This window comes from Syngnathus leptorhynchus, chromosome 4 (assembly GCF_054491065.1).
Source record: "Syngnathus leptorhynchus isolate UIUO chromosome 4, UIUO_Slep, whole genome shotgun sequence".
Taxonomy (NCBI): domain Eukaryota; kingdom Metazoa; phylum Chordata; class Actinopteri; order Syngnathiformes; family Syngnathidae; genus Syngnathus; species Syngnathus leptorhynchus.
The window spans coordinates 16,334,163-16,358,540 of NC_141198.1; the positions used below are offsets into that span (position 1 = coordinate 16,334,163).

Genomic DNA, 24,378 nt, shown 5'->3' on the forward strand with positions numbered 1-24,378 from the left:
AACAGCCACCACATACACTAGTTCAAAGTTAAGTTTACAAATTTAGATGGATGGATGGATGGATGGATGGATGGATGGGTGGGTGGGTAGCAGTGACGTGCTGTGACTGGGAAGGCACTGACGTCATCCCCCCTGGTAAATCAGCACTAGTGATGTGCATTCCAGTTCTTTTAAATGAACTGAATCTTTAGAATTAGTTCACTCAAAAGATTCGTTCAAACAAATCGTTCAACAAATCGTCCCCCCCGCCCACACACACACACACTGATCCTTTTTTTTTTTTTTTTTATGAATCAAATAATCAAGAAGCATGGTCAAAGCTTCACGGACAGTGAAAAGTGCCACACCCGCCCTCACCCCCACTTTCTGATTGGCTATTTGATCTGTGACGTCACTCGGACACTCCATTAGGTATGCCGCCATTTTCAGGTGTACCTAATAACAGACCACTTCATTAGGGAAAAATCATGGTCAAAGCTTAACTGAAACTGAAAAGTGCCACACCCCCCTCACCCCCACTTTCTGATTGGCTGTTTGATCTGTGACGTCACTCGGACTCTCTATTAGGTACACCGCCATTTTCAGGTGTACCTAATAACAGGCCACTTCATTAGGGAAAAATGATGGTCAAAGCTTCACGGAAAGTGAAAAGTGCCACACCCGCCCTCACCCCCACTTTCTGATTGGCTGTTTGATCTGTGACGTCACTCGGACACTCCATTAGGTACATCGCCATTTTCAGGTGTACCTAATCACAGGCCACTTCATTAGGGAAAAATCATGGTCAAAATTTAAATGAAAGTGAAAAGTGCCACACCCAAACAACCCCCCACTTTCTGATTGGCTGGTTGATCTATGACGTCACACGGACACAGGTGTACCTAATCACTTCATTAGGGAAAAAGTTTAAGTGAAAGTGAAAAGTGCCACACCCGCCCTCACCCCCACTTTCTGATTGGCTATTTGATCTGTGACGTCACTCGGACACTCCATTAGGTACGCCGCCATTTTCAGGTGTACCTAATCACAGGCCACTTCATTAGGGAAAAATCATGGTCAAAATTTAAATGAAAGTGAAAAGTGCCACACCCAAACAACCCCCCACTTTCTGATTGGCTGGTTGATCTGTGACGTCACACGGACACAGGTGTACCTAATCACTTCATTAGGGAAAAAGTTTAAGTGAAAGTGAAAAGTGCCACACCCGCCCTCACCCCCACTTTCTGATTGGCTATTTGATCTGTGACGTCACTCGGACACTCCATTAGGTACGCCGCCATTTTCAGGTGTACCTAATCACAGGCCACTTCATTAGGGAAAAATCATGGTCAAAATTTAAATGAAAGTGAAAAGTGCCACACCCAAACAACCCCCCACTTTCTGATTGGCTGGTTGATCTGTGACGTCACACGGACACAGGTGTACCTAATCACTTCATTAGGGAAAAAGTTTAAGTGAAAGTGAAAAGTGCCACACCCGCCCTCACCCCCACTTTCTGATTGGCTATTTGATCTGTGACGTCACTCGGACACTCCATTAGGTACGCCGCCATTTTCAGGTGTACCTAATCACAGGCCACTTCATTAGGGAAACATCATGGTCAAAACTTAAATGAAAGTGAAAAGTGCCACACCCGCCCTCACCCCCACTTTCTGATTGGCTGTTTGATCTGTGACGTCACTTTGACACTACATTAGGTACGCCGCCATTTTCAGGTGTACCTAATCACAGGCCACTTCATTAGGGAAAAATCATGGTCAAAATTTAAATGAAAGTGAAAAGTGCCACACCCAAACAACCCCCCACTTTCTGATTGGCTGGTTGATCTGTGACGTCACTCAGACACTCTATTAGGTACACCGCCATTTTCAGGCCACCTCATTAGGGAAAAAGCTTAAGTGAAAAGTGCCGCAACCGCCTTCAACCCCCACTTTCTGATTGGCTGTTTGATCTGTGACGTCCTCGGACACTCTATTGGGTACACCGCTATTTTTAGGTTTGTTCGCAAAGATTCACGAGTGACGCTGCTATGCCAGCAGACACACGTTATGCCGACATTGATGTTTTAATTTTGTATTTGGTGGATTGAAGTTGATGTGTTTGAATAAAATGTTGAAAAAAAATCCGTTGTGCCGACATTTGTTATTTTGGGGGACACCAACTCCTATAACAACGTAAAACACATACATATTGTCATATAAAGCAGTGAACCAAATGTCTGATTTGTATGTTTTAATTGGCGAATATAAAAACAAGGAATAAAACACCAGGCAAGTTTTAACATAAATGTTTATGAAAATAATAATAATAATAATAATAGTAATAATAATAAAAGTAAATTTCAAACCAACAATCTAATTGCAGTGACTTTGACTAAAGAAACACGACGTTACAGACAGATGACAACAAAACACAAGATATTATATACACCAGCTTAACTATGGAAATGAGTTAAGTGTTTGAACACTTAAACAGCGACATAAAGACTGTTCTGTCTAACTGCATAGCCTGTCAACATAGGCAGCCGTGTGATTAAGCAATCCTCGGAGGAGGCTAGACAGGAAGTTTGCTCCTCTGAGCGAATCGTCTTCGGTTTTAAAATAACTATAAAAATTCATCGATTTTGGTTCAAAATGATACAAAACTATTGAAATTAAAAGGAAAATAAAAACAATTGAATTTGTTTTTCCCCTTTTCATGATGGCAGAGGAGGCGTAGCGTCCCTTCTCCCTTGTTTCCTCTGACCGCACGTCCCTGGATGGGAGATGGACGGATGGATGGATGGCTGGATAGACGGATAGAAGGCAGGCAGGCAGGGTTAGCGAGCAAGGGTAGCGCTCCAAGTTATCAGGCAAGGTTCCAAGGAAATCAACAATCCAGTGAAGGTAACTATTGATGAGTTTGGTATTTGTCTGAAATTTAAAGTGTCAAGTAGGCTTCCAAACGGCTTTCAGCTTTGATTTCGAAAAGGCTTTCCAAAGGCTTAGAAAAAGCTGTCTACCGCAGTGATTCCATAGATGGGATTCATAAGGTTAAAGGTGACCGGCAGCCATTTTAGCTCTACGGTACTTCAAAATAAGAGTCAAAATAATAATAACATCAAGTCAAGTCAAATAAGACTCAAATAACAACTATGTAAGATCAACAAAAAGTCAACTAAAGCTCAATTCATGTTTCAAGTGCTTCTGTGGCACAATGTGGGTATAAAATGTGTCTACATTAAAAAAAAAAAAAAGTCCCTGCAGGCTTTCATTTATTGAACAAGTTCAGGTACAACACCGATCTTGGCACACCAGTATGAGAATCTAACAAAGACATTCAAGGATGGCGCGTGTAACACAAATGCAAAGTGACACTCTGGTCTCATTTATCAGACACTTCAAAAAAAGCATGAAAATTCTCGTGCTGTAATGAGAAAGCCCATCTCGCAAGTGTCAAAGTGGCGTCCTTGGCCAGCATAAAAGGCTCGCCGTGCTGTGCCGTGGTACCATCACAAGGACTTTTGAGTGGATGGAAATTTCAAAATTGTCCTTCCTTCCACTGCGTATGAAATGACAGGCCCGTGTCTTCTTCTTTGTATTCATGGCATCTTGATGGCCTTAATCTGATTTTATGGGATTACGATTCCTCTGACACGCCGCGACCTTCAACACGAGAACCGCAGCAGCCTAAAACATTTGCATGCTTGTTTTTTTCTGAGCATATCTATCCGTCCGTCCGTCCATCCTAACCCGTCCGTGCGTCCACCTATCTATCGTATATTGTGAATCCCTTACGTCTTTCCGTCCTACTTTTCAGACCACATTAGAAGATGCGCATTGAGCATCCGGTGAGACCCGTCACGTCTGCCGATCGCTTAGCAAAGAAGAAACCTGCAAATCAAATCGGTCAATGAAAATGGACTCAATTGTTTTTGGAGGAATAAACAAGACGAGCCGACTCTCGTCATGGCAACGCTCGCCGTGAAAAGCGCTGCCTTCCACACACGGCAGATTAGAAGTTCGCGAAGAGAGTCAGAGTTACTCGTTTGGAATAAATCCGACAAGCAAAAAGTGAGCGGGGCCTGTTGACATTTATCTCCGGCACCCATTCAGGGCCACGCGCTAAACGCCGATGAGCGAGCCCCAATTAAGAGGAGATGAAGAAAGTGTGCGGAGATTTCAAGGCTTGAAAAGGAGACATCGATGAAGATGGCAGATGAGGATGAAAACCAGGAATTATTCTGTCAGCGGCATGGAAATGAACTTCTTTTTGTCCTGTCCTGCTATTCGGAGAGGCTGATCCCATCAACCTCAAAACACCACTCATGTATTCTTCATCCTAATTTCAAAACCCAAACCTTATTTTAAAACCCTAATTTGAAACCCTATCCCTTATCTTCATGAAAAGCAACATTTTCTGCGTGTCAAAACGAAGCTGCTGTGAATACGAAGCTTCATATCCTGGCCTTGCTGTCAGCGCAAAGTGGACTCAGATGCGTCAAGGCGACAGGCAGGCGGCAGGATGACACCAAATAGGTCACGCTGGATTTCAGACGGCGGGAGGCGGGAGGGGGTGGTTACACGTTTGAACGCCGTCTGTCACGGCGCCCGTCGACGACTCGTCTTTCACGCTATGCGCTAACGATGCTAACCGCACGTTGTCCTTGCGGTTAACTCCTTGGTCCATATATAAATACAATCAGAAATATAAAAATAAATACAAATAAAATAATTATTAAAAATTAATATAAAAAAATAATGTATTATGTTTGTAAAAAAATGGACAACATTTATAACAATAAATAAATAAATAAATAAATAAATAAATAAATAAAGTAAAATAAATATAAATAAAAACATAACAAATAAATAAAAACAATTTAAAAAAACAGAGAATCGAGATTTTTAATGATTAATTATTAAAAATTTATATAAAAAATATAATGTATTAAGTTTGTAAAAAATGGACATTTATAACCAATATATAAATAAATAAATAAAGTTAAAAAAAAGTATATAAATAAAAACATAAATAAATAAAAACTATTTAAAAAAAGAGAATCGAGATTTTTAATTATTAATTATTAAAAATTAATATAAAAAATATAATGTATTAAGTTTGTAAAAAATGGACATTTATAACCATTATATAAATAAATAAAGTAAAAAAAAAAGTATATAAATAAAAACATAACAAATAAATAAAAACAATTTAAAAAAAGAGAATCGAGAGCAGGAGTATCCAAACCCGTTCCCGCATGTTTTCTATATCTCCCTCCTTCAACACACATGATGATTTGAATCAGGTCCTCAGGCCCTCGAGGACCGTATCCAAACCGTACGTTTGCTCAGACCACTTCTGCGGTGCAGGCGAGCCAGCTGGTCTAACATGACGTATTTTATTCCTAAACATGTGAACCTTAGAAAGACCGGCCTCAACAAGAGACATCTGGCCTTTGTGCTGCCGTCAGGAGCCTTGAGAATTATGCGAAATCTTTTTCCACACGCCGCATGAGGTCTTGTGCCAACTGCTGACTTCAGTAAAAACGTATTTAAAAAATCACTTGAGATGAGATAATAAACATGAAAAAATAGATTATGTTCTTCAACAGATTTGCACCTGATGAGTGTGTCACACTGTACTTTATGTCAAATAATAATGCAACCATCCATCATCTACTCTTCAGGGTCATGGATGAGGTGTTCCTTTGCATCAAAAATAACTCAAAGGTTGGATGCATTGATGTGAACTTTGCTCCAATATTCTGAAACAGCGCTGACTTTGATGACCTCCACGTCGGAGGCTGACAAGTCATTTGGTGTGCACCTCGGTCCAAGCAAGCAGCCGCATTTCCCATCAATCTGTACTGACAGTCACACTGACAGGTAAATATTAGTTCGCTACTACGTTAACTAGTCCGTCTCGCTCATGGCGAGGGAGTGTGGCAAAAGAAGCACTGTAACTCTTGTCAAACAGAACAATCCGTTTAGTAAAGAAGGGTGGATTTTTGGAGCCGACTTTGGTCGTCAGCCGAGATTTGAACACAATCTCTCGATTACTTTGTGTGGAAGCAGACAAGCTAACCACTGAGCCACCTGGATTTAAAAAAAAAAAAAAAAAAATCTTCTGGAATTCCATTACGTTATATGAATACCCTCAATCAAGCAGTTGCTATGCTAAAACTCGGACGGACCTAAAGTTAGCATCACCGAGCGACACCGTCGTCGATTGAAATGATCCAATCGACTCGCGGCTCTCACTCGGTCATTATCTTTGACTTTCCGTTTCCAGAAAAGGTGAGGAAGTGTGATTGGAGCAAGTTTCAGCTGCTGTGCAATCGATTGCCGCTCCATGCCCCATTCACTTTAGCCTTGTGATTTACTGGTGACAGTTGGGCTAGGCTCCATTGCCTGCTGTGGCCCTGAACAGGATAACGGCTTTAGACAAAGGACGGATATTTTACTGTGATAAGAAATCGACAAGCCAACATATTTCACATTATGTCCGTAAGACGTTTCGGCTACGCTGTAAACTCTGATCAGTATGCCCGAGTTGCTGTCGGGATATCGTAGCACGCGGCGGGGCCAGCATGCATGCAGCTTTTTTCCTGCGGAGTTGTGATTGTCGTCTTTTACATACAAAATCTTCAGCCTCTTCAATCAGGACTCGATAATATTACTTTAAGAGTATGTAAAGGACTGGCGGCTCTCCAAGGGGTGCATTGGTTTAGTTTCACAAATTCACGTCAGTAGGAGGTCATGATCTTTTAAAGCATCAATATTCGATCATTGGCTCCACAACCAAAAATCATATTTATTGTTAACTGGCTTTTAATTAGGGGAATTATTAAGGTTATTACATGAAAATGAAAACTAAAGAAATAACGACAACTAAAATTGTACAAACATTTTCCTTAAAGGCACCCCGGATGACCCAATTTAGTGGAGTTTCACCTGCTTACGGTTAACTGTACTGTTTTGTTAGCATTATGCTAACTTTTCTAGGGCATAGCTACGTGGTTGGTACAAATACACAACGTGTAATTAATTCTCTTTGTTTTAGTTTAACTTGGCAGTAAACCTCAACCAGGAGTGTCATTCAAGTTTGAAGTCGTAAAAATGGTTGATAATGTGCTAAATGCTGCTTGTTGTTAAGTAGGCCGAGTGTTAGCTAGCAGGCTCTTTCCTGGTTATTTTTCAGCGTAGTTATTATTAGTTTTTTTTTAATTCTGTAGAAAATATATAAACCAAACATTAAGTCTTTTTAGTGGTGGTTACTAAACCCCACTGATGTTTAAAAATAGGCATATTTCCCTTATGGCTGGATTGGACAAACTAGGATGCTAGCATTAAAGGTGTTTGATGCATAATAAGCTATAGCAAAATTTACACTCGCAAAGTATGTGTCAGATATGAAGGCGGCCGTAGAAGATCCTCCAGTTAACGTTGCTATTCCGTAGGGAGAAATGTCTCGCGCCTCACTGGGTGCCGTGACATAGCGCCATTGAGTCCAATCGCACAATCGCAACTTGTCACAACCTGAGAAAAGCGCACCATCTTGGCGGGAGCCCTCGTGCTACACTAAGTGTTCCTCTTGAATTTGCACACACTGTATGCATTTATTATTTAGACTTGACAACAGGCAGGACTTCTTTTAAGGGCAGTTTCAAGGGTTTTTCATTTTGAAATAATGGAAATAGAAATTCAGTGATACCTTGACGTTTGACATCATAGATACAAAATGACCGCCTTTCGAATAAGAGTAAGCAGAAAAATGACAAAATAAAAGATTAAAATTGAGGAAAATAATGTGAAAATGAAGGAAAAAAAGAGCTACATTTAACTACATCAAAGATTCTCGACAGATTTTACACGACTTGAGTTGCGATGACTTTTGGAGATTCCGCTGTGCCGCCACCTTTTTGCAGTTTTAAGCCTTCTTAATCATCTTAATCAGAGTGAGATAGTAATAGTGAATTTATAGCCGAGTCATGATTATCCTAATGCTTTAAGCTCCGTTGAAGTCTGAGCGAATTCCTTTCAAGCCAAATCAACTGGCGGACATCGTGAAGTGAGCAGTCCCACTTTTCTTCCCATATCAGTAAACATTTGAACGAGGACAGGCTATTTGCGACCAGCAGAGGACCCGCTTCTTTTGGAGCGTAACGTACTTGTTCAAACATCTTGAGGGGGGGTAATAAGAATGTGGCTGAGTGGGAGCGGTGGGACTTTCTAGGTCATGCAAAGTGAATCCCAGGGAGGCTTTTTACTTGGAGCAACACGATTTGCTTATCTGGAGTCGCCAAAGCCGTAATCACATTGTCACTCTGCACAGCTTCCACTATTTATATCTTTTTTTTTCTTTTCTATTCTTATAAACAGCAAATTACTACCAAAAGTAATCATCCTCCTCAGTCATGAAACGCGCCTTGCTATGCTATTAACCTTGTGGCCGTCCTTCTTTTGGGACCTTTACATGGCGTGGCTTAATGTGGTTGCATATGGAATTAGTAAGGGACATGGTAAATAACGCGTATGCCTCTTTTATTTTTAATTGGAAATTTTTCCATACAAGGAATAAAACTGAAAGCAAAATGTAATTACCAAACAATGATTTGATTATTTTTGCTCTTCCATTCTATTCAATAGCGTCTGAATTGAGACATTTACTGCATGGCAGGCAAATGAGAGGAATTCAATTCTTTATTTTCAATGTCATTTGTCACATTGGATTGTTATGAAAGGTCTGCAGGATTTCTGCCTTGATTCATTCACGCTCTCCCGCAGACATCAAATTGGGACGGATCCCAAAGTGCCTCCTACACGCTTTCATTAGACTGAGTGCACAGTTTCCATTACAGCGAGGTTTTTTCGTTTTGCCTGCAGACAATTTGTGGTCAAGTTGGGGTTGGCAAACAATCACGCCGTCAAATCACCTCAGGCACGTAGCTTACCTAAGAGTTGAGTCATTGTGCGGCGTGAAGTAAATCTGAGAATTTGTCTGGTTCGACGAAGGGTGGCTCACAATGGCGGTTACAGTACACGTGAGCCTTTGACAGCAACTCGAAGTCAACGCATTTCGATGTTTGGGGTATTTAACGAGACATGGACGCCACTTCTCCTGCATTGAATGTGTCTGCTAGTCACTTGGGCGATTTTGTCCTTAATGGAAGGGGATATAAAGAATGAAGGCAGAGGCGGGCTCCTAAAAGGTAATGGACCTCGTCGAGCTGTGTCGCTGCTCTCCATCTGCAACGAGGGGGAACATTTTAGACCCAAAGAGAGCTATCTGTCAATGACAGCCTTTAAAACTGGCTAGTGTCAGCGTTGCCTTGCTCAGAATGATCCGGGAATAAGTGATACTTTCCTAAAGTCAGCCATTAATGCCTATTAGGAGATTGCGAGTGCAAAATTACGACTCAAGTTTAAGGAGAATCGTTCTCGTGGGATGAGGTGATGATAAATGTGTTGGTGATTGCAGCTAATTAGCTAACCTCGGTTGGTATAACGTATGTAAAAACAATCAAAGTTTAATTGTTTAAATGTTCAATTCAGGCACGGAGCACCGAGGAATTGTGGTTTCGAACCTGTCGGCTCACTTGGACTTTGGTGGGAATTCCAAAAAAGACAACCAGGGCGGCTCAGTGGCTCTTTGGGAGACTAAAACGGACAGTTTATAACCTCTAGCTTTATTGGATTTGGTGAGTGCCTCAGCCGGGCATTAGCTTAAACGACTTCCATTTCCACAAAAACCTGGAAAAAGCGTATAGGGGCCTTTCTGTCTTGCGAAAGGTCAGAGGAGGTCAAAGACGCTGGCGGTTGAATTGGAAATCTGCTTTTCTGCTTGACTGCTCGTGGTAGAACCATCAGGAATATTCGACATATTCCTCAAGTTCTTCCATACAACCGAGCAGAGTTTCATAATAGCCTTTTTTTCTTTGGAGCGCCACCAATTGATCACGTGACCCGGTTTTTAAGCAGGCTAGGGCTGCAACTAGCAATTGTTTTAATCATCGATTATTATGTCGATTAATCGGGGGAATCTGCACAATTCGATCATTATCATTCATTCATTTGATACTCAATTAATTGTTCATCTAAAGATTGCTGTGGCCAATTGACATTGTAATCGTTAACTGTTGGTAAAATGTAAGTCAACATATTTTTGTCCAAATATTGAAGAAAAAAAAAAACATTTTGCCACATTAAATGCATTCAAAAGAGATTTTTTATTCTCGTCATTGGAAATAAAAAAAAATCGGAAAGAAATCAAATGTGTCAGTGATGCCAAGGTCATCGCAAAAAACAGTTTTCCATATCTTTGAATTTAACAGCGAGGTTGTTTGCAACCAGCCTTTTCGTTGGAGAACTTTACCAAAAAATATCAAATTATTCATCCAATTTCAATCAACTTTGGCCTTTTCTTTTTTCCTAAAACTGAAAGAAGAAGAACATCTTTCTCCGACCTCTCCGAAGCGTAGCAAAATTTGCTGGGAGCTGCTAATTAAATCCGTTTGGCACTCACATTCTGTACTCACACTGACACTCGGCAGGTGACTTATTCTGGGAGACAAAATTAGGGACGCTTTTTCTTTTCTCGCAGCTAACTTGAAACGTCGGGACGCATCGTGACTTTCAAACAGACTTTGATCCGCAGCAGCTGTCGAACTCCCGATAAGACAACGGCGTAACAAGAGCGCAAAAAAACCTCCGAGGTAAACTTCGCTATTCAGCCACAAGTCGCATGCCAATTCCCACACTCTTCAATCCGCTGTATTGATCCTACATTATTTATTGCAATTACAAAGAGCAGGAAAAAAACCCTCGAGGGCGTGAATAGATTTAAGTAAGCCGGGGCCCAAAACAAAATGTACAGTGCAGTACATCTTTCAATCAGCCCCAACATGATGTCAGCCCCTAGGCGAAAAGAAATGACACGTGCTGCTTCTTCCCCGCTGCGTGCTATTAAGGCAAAATGTCAGGAAAGGCCCCCAGAAGCGTGTTATGTAGCCTTCCCCGTTGAAGATCTCCTCAAGACGCAAAGCAGGCCCAGCGGGGGACGCGGCGTAATTACGAAAGGCAAATTGTCGCAAACTGCTCGGAGCGCGAGCCCCGCTTGTCCTCGCGTTTCCGCTTGGCCCAGGCGGAGCCTTGCGGGGACCTTGCGAAAGGCTCCGGGTCATCCATCAATGTGGCGCCGAGGCGCTGAGGTACACTGAGGTGAGCCTGATTAAAACCGAGGATGCCTCTCGAAGCGCTCCGATTAGAGGCGGGAGAGGAGGAGCCCCCGGTCCGGCCGCATCCATCTCACCTTCTGCTTTATTCATGCGCTACGGCGGCTCTGATGCTTTTTTTTCCTCAAGTCCCCTCTGCATTATTTCAATTCCCAGAGAGGCGCCGGTGAATTGTGCACATCTCATTGCAGGCTCGCATCTTCTCGCTGCGCTTTTATGTGCGTATGATTTCCCCTTGGAAGAATATCAGTATCTATCTAATCGCAAAATCTTACTTTTGGAATAATCATAACAAGATTATTCATTGAAGTGTGGCTGAGGGGGAAATGATGATGCTGTTTTATTGTGCACGCTGTTAGATGAAAATATTGTATTGGGCTGTGATTAATTATGAATAAAACAGAGCTTACAGTAGACGGGCACTCAGGAGAACGGAGACCTTGATTTATTTATTTATCCTTGGCTTATTTATTTATTTATTTTACATTACATTATTATCTATACTATTTTTACATACATACAAATGAAGGAGAGCATTTTTTTTATCTGCTCCATGTCGGATTCTCCACAACCAAATTTATTTAAAAAAATTAAAATAAAGTTGTGTGGGAAATTGATGAAGTCATTTTTGCATTACTGCTAACACCCACCGCTTCATATTATTCATCTATACAGACAACGCTTGAGTTTTCATTCAAATATTCAGGAAGGACTTTTTCTGTTTACTAGTCATTGAATAAAACATTCTCGTGCCTACTGAATATATGAGCCTTGCATTTCAATGTGTAACATTTCGAGCAGTGGCGAGATTAATACATCTTAACAGTGGATCAGTGGAGCTTCTCCGAAGATATGGGAATAAAAAAAAGAAAAAAAGAAAAGTCATGCTAGGGTCAATTAAGGTTTTTAGCTGTTAATGAGGTACTTCTTCTCCAGGGTCTTATTCCACTTTGGAAGACGCTAGCAAACTTTGCGTACGTTTCGGAATTTAAAAGAAGCCGAACTCGCATGTGCTTCTCGGGTCTAATTCGTTTGCCTTTGTGTGTGTGTGTGAAAGGGTGACAAATTATTTTTTGTAGCAAACATTACTAAATGTGACATGTCATGCCAGTTATTGAAATGAAGTGTAAATCACAAATGTGCTGTGACGCAATGAGTCAATAAACGTAACGTTCCACACATTCCAAAGCACACACATACACACACAGCACTATCCTAATGAATGAGCAACGTGGGTAGAGCGGAAGAGCGTCCTGGTACAATCCATATTCCTGGCTTGCGCTTCCAGGAGATGGATTCCCATATTAACAAATGCTGAAAGTGATTTTTGTTTAGGGGATGGCACTTCTTTTGGCAGCCTGAAGGCTAATCCTTTAATGGCTGCCATATTACTATGAAGAGGTAGTAGCGACAGCAGATCCTGTTAGTTTCAATTTTCTTCCTGCTGCTGAGCCAGCACACTGAACTGAATGATAAGGGGCCGCAATGGAGTCTAATCCCTCCATCCTATACCCCCCCAACTCCCTGAACTGCTATAATGCCAATAAAACCTTCTTGTGCGCATCATGTCTTTTTCATGGGATTTGCCCACCAAGGAAAAACAGCTTGGCTGCCAGCAGACATGTTGACCTTTACTGAGCCTTCCCTTGCTGTGTGACATTATGCGCAGAGATGGCCCGGTTTAAGGATGTGGGAGCAAAATGGACGCCGATGAGTCACCTGTGCGTCATCCACTTTAAACCCACCTGACTATTTGTTGTGATTCAAAATTTGAACGGAAATACTGGAGAACATAGCAGATGGAACAGATGATTCAAAATACACAGGAGCTTTCAGGAATTAAAAAAAAAAAAAAACAGCAATTACAGCGGGGGAACAATTGTTAGTGATTTTTCATTATCGTTGGTTTTAATTTCACTTGGACTTTTGTTTTTTAATTCAGTTTTAATTCATCTTTCGAGCGGGCTTGTTAATTTTTACGTATTTGTGTTTTGTCAAAGATAATTTGTGTTAGTTGAGTTTTTATTAGTTTTAATATTAGTTTGACTTTTTAATAGACTGATTATATGTTTATTGTAAGTTTAAAAAGGTCACTAAATATGGTGTAATAAATCAAACCTGGTACAGTCCCTGTGGCTTGAAAGCAAAGCGTGGAGAGTCTCCGTCAACATAATGCCTTCCAAGGTGAAACTGAAGGCAATAATCACTATTGAGCATGTATTTATGGTTTATCAGCAGTTTAGGTCCACGACAGCATCTATCTCCACGTACATGGAACATCTTAGTGAATTGTTCTTCCTACTTCTAAATATACTTGGAGGCATGCAGAGAAGCTCTCACGTTCTGCGCCAGTATGTCAGCATAAACTCTTTTGGGCGCCCTGTCACAAAACAAGGCACAAGGCGCTCTGTGCTACAACAACAACAACAACTTCTTCTGTTGTTTTTTCTTTTTTTTGGGGGGGGGGGCTCTCCTGTGAACATTTTCTACTTTTGTTTGACGGCTGTCGGGAGTCGTTTCATGTGCATCACCACTATCAGCGGCGGCGGCGGCAGAAGCTTCGACTGTGACGGAGCACTTCTGTCTGAACCTCAAACTGCACGGAGCGACCTAGAAAGATGATTTTCCCAAGGGATAGCAATAAAGCTAGTGGCAGGCCATTCATTTGGCACCTGGGCCTTCAGTAGGGATCTACGAGACCACCATTAAAAGCAGGCATGGGTGAGTACTGATACTAGGTGTCGCTTTCAGGCAACTCCCGGCCTCGGTTTCAAAGTATCATAGAGACCGCCGATACCAACCACTGATACTTAATACCCCCAAAAAATCTGACATGAAGTCCTCCTTGGCATTAGTTGGCGCTATATTGCAATTAATTCCAAAATAGGTCACTGGTGGTTAAAATGAGAAAATGTACACTAGAAGAACGCAAATGCATTATGCAGCGCCTATTAGCCATCATTGGCCACCCAAGGGGGCCATAACATTACGGCTGTCACCAACGAACGGACGGGATATGAAGCATCTCGTGGTGGACTTCTCAGCAGATGGTCGTCTGCATGCTCGCGGTAACGCGCCGCCCCCCCCGCTGACCCCATGTCATCCGTCATCCTCTCCCGGCGTGGAGGGCGGCTGAAGGCCAGTGGTTTTTCACGGCGGCGCATGCCCTTGGACTGGCTTGTAAGGAAAGCTTTCAGTTGTGCTTTATTGCAGCCGGGTTGTGTTTGAGCCTTTAAAATCCCTTCAAAACAAAAACCCGGCGCCGCACCTCGCTTTAATCCGTCCGCGCTCTTTATTGCGTCATGAAGGTACGGCGTTCTTTTGAGAGAGATTCGTAACAATTGTTGAATAAATGAGGTGAATGTCCTGTGTTATTTCAGAAAATGATTTGTGATAGACAATAGATGTGAAGGATGGTCTAATAATGTGCCAGAGCGACACAAATGTAGAAAAAGGAAGGATCAAATATTCATGAAGTGTTTGGAGGAAGCGAATCCCATCATGTATTCGTCTGTGCAATTTCCTCGCAGAGAGTGGAAGAGGCGGGCGCTCGAAGATGGTCGCCCAAGAGACGCCTGTAGACAAACACCAAACTTTGGTGATTGATGTGACACGCACGTGACGGAGAGTGTAAAGTGCAGGCAATAAAACTAAACAAACAATAAAAAGATAACCTCTCTACTGACCCCTACAGGACGAGCTATATTAAATATTCAAAGTTGCTCCAAATTATTAAAGCTCACTTAAGTGGCATTCTCAAACAGCAGGGCTCCCCTAAATAATTCCACAGAAAAAAAAGTTGTGTGTGTGTGTTCTCACTATAAATTATAAGCATCTTTTTTTTTCTGCTTCAAAAACATCATCAACCTCTCTTTTGGGTCATGCTGCTCTTATTTTATTTTTAGAAATGTTGTGTCAAATGATTGTAAATGAAAGTAGACCATTCATTTCATTCTTTAGTTGCATATAATCTTTGCCATAGTTGTGTAAGCCTGACTAGGCTTGGAAACAAAGTTTAAATCCGAAAACAGGCGAGAATTTGACAGAGCATCAACATGGTTTGTGTGTGCGTGTTTGATTTTTTCCTTCCCAGCTTTTGAAGGTGAATTATTCAACACTTCCCTCTCTTCCTCATTCTCCTCCCCAAAACAGCATGGAAACTCACAGTGCGCTTCTTCATCTTCTCTAATTCCCACAGAGAGTGTCAGGAGTTTAGAAACTGCTGTTGAACATTAATTGCTTTGTGCACATCATCTGGAGCAGAGACAAAGCTAAATGTACCTTTAGCTGCTCACAGAGCAGCACAGCTATAAGCGAGATGATTGCAATCATCTGCCCATTGTTGCTTTTACTTTAGGCATGCCTTGTCCCGGAGCTGCCTGACCAGAGGACATAGTTCCATCTCATTCAATCACATTTATTTTCGATGTAGGGCTTAAACGATTAATTCAACGCAATTAAGAAACTCTTCTGTGGATAACTTCATGGGAGGTGCAAGGTCAGCAAAGTCCATTATCATTTGTGAACTATGAGTTGCGTTTTGACTTTTTTTTTTTTTTTTGACGCCCCAAACACTAAATGTTCCTTTAGATACATAAAGTTACGATTCACGACAAAATAACGATAGGTTGCGAGTTGCCGGTCAAAATGACCACTACAATTATTTTTTTTAGAGGGCTTGCATTGAATCTCTTGATATAGGCAGTGAAAAGCGAGTTTATGATTCAAAATGAACTGAAATGGAAATAAATATGAAATCAATTAGTTACAGAAAATAAGAAAGGACATAGAAACATAAAAAGATAGAAAGAACACGTTTAATGGAAAATTTAAAAAAGGAAAATAAAAATTTCAGTTGCCACTGAAATAAAAATATGTGTAACATTGCATTATGAAATACGAAAGTAGATGAACTTTCCTCACAGAAGGAAAAGAAATGTTGCATCAGATTTCCTGGTGACGTCACCAAATCGTCACAGCCGCTTGGCAGTTCAGAGCACGCTAACCCGTGAACAAGTCGCTCAAAGTGGGCCAGCTGGTCATTTGTTATGGCCGAACAGACTGTCGTGGAGAAAATGAGTGAACTCAACGTTGCCGAAGGTCAAAAGGTAACGTTTTGCCTCAATTTCTAGCAGCGCTAATTCATTTTAGCCGGTTAGCTTAGCCTAGCCGTCGCTCGGTTCACATTGACAACTAGCAATGTGCTTGTTCAACGTACGTGTCGTGTCGGCTTTCGGGAAGAACCGGCGACCCCGCATTGCTGTCACTGAAATGCTCATGGCAGCCTCTTACAACAACTTTCAAAAACTTCCCCCCTTTTTTTTCTTTTTTAAATCTGACTAATCTTGAACTGGAAATAGCCAATGTACAATTGTTGTGCAAGCTATATTTGTTTCTTCTCGCACAAAAAAAACCCACCAAAAATAAAAATAATTCTGTAATGTTTCAACAAGTATGTCCTCTAATCTTTAGTGACGTCAATACTGTAACGGTTCAGCACTGTAATAATTGAGTATACTGTGTCTTAAATTAATATACAACACTGTGTGATGGTTGAACAGGGAGGAGCATTAAGTGGTAAAGATGGAGGAAAGAAGAAGGTGAAAAATATTGCAGGAGATGCTGGTGGCAGAGCTGAGGTGAGCAATCAAAACAGGTTTCAATCCTGCATCTGGTAGTTGATAGTTTTTTTTTCACCCCTCCTGCAGCTTTCACCAGCACCCGAATACATTGATGAGCGCTTGACGTTGTACGCTAAACTCAAAGCTGAGCACGATGCCCTCATGGCAGAGAGAGCGGCCAAAGAGTCTCACCCCATTAAAGTCACTTTACCCGACGGGAAAGTGGTGGACGCAGAGTCTTGGAAGACCACCCCTTACCAAGTGGCTTGTGGAATCAGGTCAGTTAGATACTTGGCCTAATTATTATTATTTTTGTAATTCTACCTTTGCTACTCTACATAGATTATCATGGCTGGGGAAACCTTATTATTATGCTGCTATATTTTGCACGTCAGAGCACTTTTGAACTGCGCTCGTCTCTTGAAAGCGGACTTGTCAGCATAACTCAACGTCTGGGGGTGAATTTGATGAATCTGTCCCGCTCTGGCATCCAGTCAAGGTCTGGCCGACAACACGGTGATCGCCAAGGTGAACAAAGGCGTGTGGGATCTAGACCGGCCTCTGGAGGACGACTGCAGTCTGGAGTTGCTCAAGTTTGACGATGACGAGGCTCAAGCTGTGAGTCCGCCGGCGCTAATCATTATTTACAAATAGAAATTCTGACCACTGAAGGTGAATATCCCCAAAAGATATATACCAGTTTACTGTGTAATATTGACACATTTTAATCTCGTTATAATGAACCTATTTCATGAGTTTCATTCGTAAAAATTTCGTTTGTGAAGTAAATTGCCTATGATATTTAAAATTGAGGTGATATATTGTGAGGGAGTCATCAAAGTATCTACTGTTTAAAAAATAGTATTGCAACGCATTTACATTGTGCTCGTCAGTCGCCGGGCACTTTATGGTTAAGACTGAAAATTTGCTACGTGAAGGGGAAAAAAATCAATTCGCACCAATGCAGTTACAAAAAAAACAAAAAAACATTGGCACACGTTATAGGAGCTGGGGAAAAAAAATCAATGACGGCTTAAGAAAAAAGAGCCTTTGATACCGCTATTATGGAAGAGAAATACAAAACATTTGCTGCTACCAAAAAAACACCTGATTATCTTTATCCTCCAAGGTTTACTGGCATTCCAGCGCTCACATCCTGGGCGAAGCCATGGAGCGAGTCTACGGGGGCTGCCTGTGCTACGGTCCGCCCATCGAGAACGGCTTCTACTACGACATGTTCCTCGACGGCAACGAGTGAGCGGCGCACGCCTCGTGTTTATCCAAACAGTTCAATGATCTAGGCTTTTTTTTAATTACGTCGACTGGAGTTGAAACAACGGCTTTTCCACTTGACGTTTCCCCCCGTATGCATTTCCACCACGCTGCAGGAAAGTGCTGTCTAATTAATTCCATAAGCCTCCTAATGAAGTCATGTTATGCTAATGGCCTTCCTCACTGACTGATTCTTACCAAGGAGATTTTGACATTGCAGGACCCTTCCAGCCAATTACTCTCGACCATAAGTCCAGATTTCTCAAAGGTTCCCCGCTAATCACAACGGCGCTGACACTTAAGATGCCCTTTAAACACTAGCGCGTTAAATTTAGCTGCGTTTTTTTGAATATAGACGCGAGATGCAATTTTTCTCTTGGTGGAATTTGTGCGCAGGGGGGTGTCGAGCAATGACTTCCCCTGTCTGGAAGGCTTGTGCAAGAAAATCATCAAGGAGAAGCAGCCATTTGAGAGGCTGGAGATCAAAAAGGAAACTCTGCTGGAGATGTTCAAGGTACTTCGCAGAAGGAACATGGTCACACCAGGTGACTAACTTAGACCGAACTTAGACCGTTAACCCTTGCGTGTGGGATAGCGACCGTGCTGTGTGGCCAATAGCAGCCATTTGAAGATAAGGGGTTGTAATTGCTCATAGGTGCCAGAAGGTGGCATCAAAGCACTTGAGACGCAGTTCAATTTATAACCGACACTCTTCCTCTTGACAGTACAACAAATTCAAGTGCCGCATATTGAACGAGAAGGTCACCACTCCTACCACAACAGTTTACAGGTGAGTGAGCTTTGACTACCGTCTACGTCTTTGTCGTCAGTCTCAAACGTCCTTCGATCTCAAACGTTTCAGGTGTGGCCCTTTAATTGATTTGTGTCGGGGTCCGCACGTTAGGCACACGGGAAAAATCAAGGCACTTAAGATCCACAAGGTGAGCTATAAATCTAGCCAATCCCAGCGCAGGGAAATTATGGCATTGGATTAAGAAAGCCATTTTGAACGTTTTTTGTTTTGGTGCACAGAATTCCTCCACATACTGGGAGGGAAAAGCAGACATGGAGACCCTCCAGAGGATATATGGAATCTCTTTCCCGGACCCCAAAATGCTGAAAGAGTGGGAGAAGTTTCAGGAAGAGGCCAAGAACAGAGATCATCGCAAACTGGGCCGGGTATGAACTTCACGGAGCTCATAAAGTAGACTTTTGCCCAGGAAAAAGGACTCTTGGGCAGAGCTTCGGGGAAAAAAAAAAGTGTTGTCAAGGCAAATCCTTAGTCCAGCACTGATGAGTCGGTTCGAACTGAAACCAGATCGACCTAAATGCAAACGTGTCGTCCTCAGGAGCAGGATCTGTTCTTCTTTCACGACCTGAGTCCAGGGAGCTGCTTCTTTCTGCCCAAAGGCGCCTTCATCTACAACACGCTGATTGAGTTCATCAGAGTAAGTCAGAGTCACAATCAGACAAATATCGGAAAAGGTTGATTTTTGTTTTCTTCCTGCGTCAAGAGTGAGTACAGAAAAAGGGGCTTCCAGGAGGTGGTGACGCCCAACATCTACAACAGCAAACTGTGGCAGACCTCCGGTCACTGGCAGCATTACAGCGAAAATATGTTCTCCTTCGAGGTGGAGAAGGAAACCTTTGCCCTCAAACCTATGAACTGCCCTGGGCATTGGTGAGGGTCTTTTCTTCTTCTTCTTCTCTTGCACTGTTTTATTTTTTTTCCTCATCGCCCTGATGAAACTTCAGTCTGATGTTCGATCACCGGCCACGCTCTTGGAGAGAGCTGCCGCTGCGCATGGCCGACTTTGGCGTCCTGCACCGCAACGAGCTATCGGGGGCCCTCACCGGCCTCACCCGCGTCCGCCGCTTCCAGCAGGATGACGCTCACATCTTCTGCTCCATGGATCAGGTCAGCACAACCCCAAGTAGTAAAACGCAGCAAGAATTTGTCTGCCGAGTCTGCTTCGAATGCCGTTCTCGAAGCGCGTCATTGTAATTTCTTTCGCCCTCAGATCGAGGACGAGATCAAGGGCTGCCTGGACTTCCTGCGCACCGTCTACGACGTGTTCGGCTTCACTTTCAAGCTAAACCTCTCGACGAGACCCGAGAAATTCCTGGGAGAGCCCGCCGTTTGGGAGCAAGCAGAGAAGGTAATCAAAGCGCCTCCTTGTTTTTCTTGCTTAGCTGAAAATGTCAAGCGCTCGCACAAAGTCTCGGGAGAGCCACGATGGCCGAGCCGCCGCGTTATCAAGATAGAAATTGAAGAGCCTCGGCGCAAATGGAAGGTGCTTCTCCAAAGACAAAGAACATCTATATTTAAAAAGAACGGGCGGCGCTCTGCACATCTGCTGTCGGCTAAAAATGTGCTTTGTTCTCTCGAGGATTTACCCCGCCGCAGAGATTTTCCAACATTTGTCAGCTCACCAAAAGAGATGACAGAGATACCATTGTAGCCCTTGAACAAAATTAAAGCTTACACGTGAGCAATCTCCTCGTATTTGGGATTCACTTTTGACAAATTAACTTTTTTTATTCCCTAGAAAAACGTGGCCCCAGTTATTGGGCAAAAAAATACTCGAGTAGCATTTTTATGTTTTTTCTGAAATGCTCTAAAATATCACATTGTTACGCCTCAGCCCTATTTCATAAGTCATGAATTATGTTGAAGAACAAGATCTTTTTCAGTATTATTTTTTTTTACTCTTCACATACATGTGAAGGTACAACAGGGGGGGGCAGCGCTGCCTCACTTGGCTACACTGTCCCTGATTGTGAAAAAAATACACCATCGCTTCAGTCATTCTTTCCTGTCGTGATTGCAATGTGCAATTAATTAATATTTTGATTATCCGAACTAAGGTTCCAGGTTCTAATGATTCTGTGCTTAATTTGGCAGCAACTGGAGAACAGCTTGAATGACTTTGGGGAGAAATGGGTTCTCAACCCGGGCGACGGAGCTTTCTACGGGCCAAAGGTGAACCGGCTAACAAGGCCGATAACTGCCCATCGGCGCGCGTCTTTCATTCACCTCTCGTCTCGTTTTCCGCGCAGATCGACATCCAGATCAAGGACGCCATCGGCCGTTACCATCAGTGCGCCACCATCCAGCTGGATTTCCAGCTACCCATCCGCTTCAATCTCTCTTTTGTTAGGTGCTTATCCAGCTCGCTAGCTAAACTTCAGCCTGTAGAAAATCTTCCCCCAAAAAATCAGCTTTTCATGAATTGAAGTGTATCATATTCCAAAGTTTCGTTTTGTCATAAGCAGACATCTTCAGTCATCTAGATTTAAATTCCCTATTCCCTCAATTTGGGGGGGAAAAAAAATGGAAAGTTTCCATCTTTCAAACCTGTTTACAGCCATGACGGAGATGACAAGAAGAGACCAGTGATCATCCACAGAGCCATCCTGGGATCGGTCGAGCGGATGATCGCCATCCTGACCGAAAACTACGGAGGCAAATGGTTGGTTTACCATCCGTAATGTATTGATTGATATCGTAAGAGACCAGCACTGAGAAAATGCCCCAACAGGCCGCTGTGGTTATCACCTCGCCAAGTTATGGTCGTCCCCGTGGGACCAACCTGTGAGGACTACGCACAAAAGGTAAAGAAGAAAACAAATCTTAGAAATGATACTTTTCTACATGATGCCCCACGATAAAAAAAATAAAATAAAAATCACCGAAAGAATAATGAATATACAGTATAATGCGCTTAACTCACGATTAATGAAGAAGTTCTGTAGTATTGAATATAAAATGCATTCAATTATCTCGTCAATACAAAATACTTCACTCACAGATTAGAGTTTCTTATCGAGCTGTTTCATGTTATTTTCTAAAGGTTTGGTGAGATTAAATGCAGTGGAAAAATGCACTTGCCACTAAATTCAGCATGGATACAAATTGTGTACTCAAAGTAGAACTAGACGAGTTCTTATTGTGGGCGCCTGCTCAGCCCCATTAACTTGGCGGTGCATTACTGCCACCAAGTGGACTGGAGACTTGTTGCACTCACACTACACCAGCAAGCAGCAATGTGAGATTACAATCCACAAACTGTCCATTTGAAGACGCAACAATACTTTTGAACTGTCCAGGTTCAACAAGACTTTCACAACGCCGGCTTCATGAGCGACGTGGATCTAGATCCCGGATGCACTCTAAACAAGAAGATCCGAAACGCCCAGCTGTCACAGTACAACTTTATCCTGGGTGAGCGACTTCATCCCTCCCTCTCCTTTTCGTGTTCTACTTTGTTAATGTCTTTTTCCTACTATTTGCCCTCACCAAACAGTGGTGGGGGAAAAGGAGAAGACGAGTAACACGGTGAACGTGCGCACTCGAGACAACAAAGTTCACGGCGAGCGCGGCGTAGACGACTGCATCGGGCGTCTCAAAGAGCTCAAATCGTCTAAGAGCCGGAACGCAGAAGAGGACTTCTGAGATCTTTTGTCTCATCTCTGCACCTGAGATAATTATTGGTAAAAGGGCTCTGACTTTTTTTTTTTTTTTAAAGAAGCCAAATTGGTCAACTACATTTTTTTTTTTTTCAACATACAATATGTCATTAATCATGTGTAAGTTGGTGCCTGGTCTCCTATTCCAACTGTATTTGCTCTTGACTTGACTTTGGACTTTTGGCTTTAACGGTCAAATTTTTTTCATGCTGTGTTATGTTTTCCGGTAATTATACACGAGTTGCAATTTTGGTAATAAAACAGTCTATTCTTGATTTGGGTGTCTGTGTGTATTTGCGTTACCTTATGCGGGTATCTCTGCAAAATAGTCTTCAACGTTTGCTCACATCTACAGTAGAGAGAATAAAATGCATTTCATGAAAAAGTCTATAATTAGATTATCAACATTTCTTATCACTGCTTCTTTTAAATATAGCATCTCAAGATACAAGCTTGATCAGAATGAAAAGATTTGAACCAAACACTAAGTTGATATTTGTATCATCATCTAAATATGTCCTCAATTTGGAGGCAGACAGGCCGATAAAAAAATTCATTCAATTTACAACCATTTCCAGTTCAGTCCCACACGAGATCTACAACTATTGATGGTTACCCTTAGAAATTAATTTATTTTCCCTCACTTTATTATTATATTGATCCACCGATTTCTGTCGTTGATGCTTGCTCTGACCACAAGTGGGCGCTCTTTCAATCCATCTCTGCAGCTAGAGCACATAAGAAGAGCTTTTGTAGTGAACCTGTGGGGGAAGTGACCCTCGACACTACAGACTCGCTTCTCAGGTGCAGGAGGGGAAAAACAACTACATGCAAAGACGAAACCAAAATGTAGCCGCGGCCTTTTTGCCCGATTTATTTAACGTTGCTAATATTCACATGACCAGCCAGAAACGTATCAATATGTAACCATTTGCTTAGGTGCCCGCTGGCCCTGGTTTTATTTGTAAATGTCCCCTTTAAGTCGTGTAAATGTTTCCCATTACTTTAAGTAGGAACATTAAAGTTAAAAGTTGGAGTAAAAAAAAAAGAAGACTTTTACATTTTCCAAGGACGTGATAAGTGAGCGTGGGCCAACGCAAAATATTGATTTTGGCTGTTCTGACGCTTACAGGCGATTAAAAATTAAGAGGCCGAGTTGGCCCCTAGGAAGTTTTCAGCACCAAACAGTCAGTTTGGTTACTTGGTTGGATACTCAACCCTAATTCATCCTGAATGTTTTGGTTTTGAATACATGGAAAGGATTTGAAAGGCATTCCTTCATGTCAACCTTTATAAAATACAAATTGTTTGTTTCATGGTCTCTATAAGATCTTTTTCCCCACTCCACAGTATTTGACAATTTATGTCAAGTGAAATTAGTTTAAAACAAAAATAACAATCATGTGTCCAATAAGCTGCCACTTATTTTAAGTGAAACTTTAACTTCTGAACAAATACTTTTGTTCAAACTTTCACGCTAGCAGTGTTAGCTGCTATGCTAACTGCTCAAGAATATACTTGGGTTTCAGTAACAGGGTTGTGTGGATGTTGAAATATAACTTCAGAGCATATTTATAAAAGTTGGGCCTCAAAAGGGAGTGACAATTTTGATATTTCAAGTCATATTAAAAAAAAATAGACATTTTGTCGTTTGGATTTTTTTTGAAATTTCATAAAGGACACAAAACGTCCTCCAATTCTGGAAGGAGCCGAGCCGAGTCCCCCTATACTGTATCAAATCCCACCACAAGAGGGAACATCAGAACCAGAGATCATAGCAGGGTTGCCTTGAGTAAAGTG

The 24,378-nt window shown here is 42.0% G+C and overlaps 1 protein-coding gene across 1 annotated transcript; it reads left to right on the plus strand.

Annotated features, from left to right (window-relative positions):
• Positions 1-16,100: 16,100 nt before the first annotated feature.
• On the plus strand, positions 16,101-22,853 carry tars1 (threonyl-tRNA synthetase 1). Its single transcript, XM_085909802.1, has 19 exons — positions 16,101-16,323; positions 16,777-16,854; positions 16,924-17,114; positions 17,331-17,454; positions 17,966-18,090; positions 18,505-18,622; positions 18,834-18,898; positions 18,971-19,049; positions 19,141-19,287; positions 19,458-19,556; positions 19,623-19,789; positions 19,864-20,026; positions 20,130-20,267; positions 21,014-21,091; positions 21,169-21,269; positions 21,477-21,581; positions 21,651-21,723; positions 22,219-22,333; positions 22,416-22,853. The coding sequence occupies exons 1-19, from the start codon at positions 16,264-16,266 to the stop codon at positions 22,562-22,564; spliced, it is 2,175 nt and encodes a 724-aa protein (XP_085765928.1). The 5' UTR covers positions 16,101-16,263; the 3' UTR covers positions 22,565-22,853.
• The last annotated feature ends 1,525 nt before the right edge of the window (positions 22,854-24,378 follow it).

Coding starts and splice junctions, on each gene's coding strand:
- tars1 (XM_085909802.1), top strand. CDS start 16,264: ATGGCCGAACAGACTGTCGTGGAGAAAATGAGTGAACTCAACGTTGCC. Junction 16,324..16,776: donor ACGTTGCCGAAGGTCAAAAG/GTAACGTTTTGC, acceptor ATGGTTGAACAG/GGAGGAGCATTAAGTGGTAA. Junction 17,455..17,965: donor ACGATGACGAGGCTCAAGCT/GTGAGTCCGCCG, acceptor TTATCCTCCAAG/GTTTACTGGCATTCCAGCGC.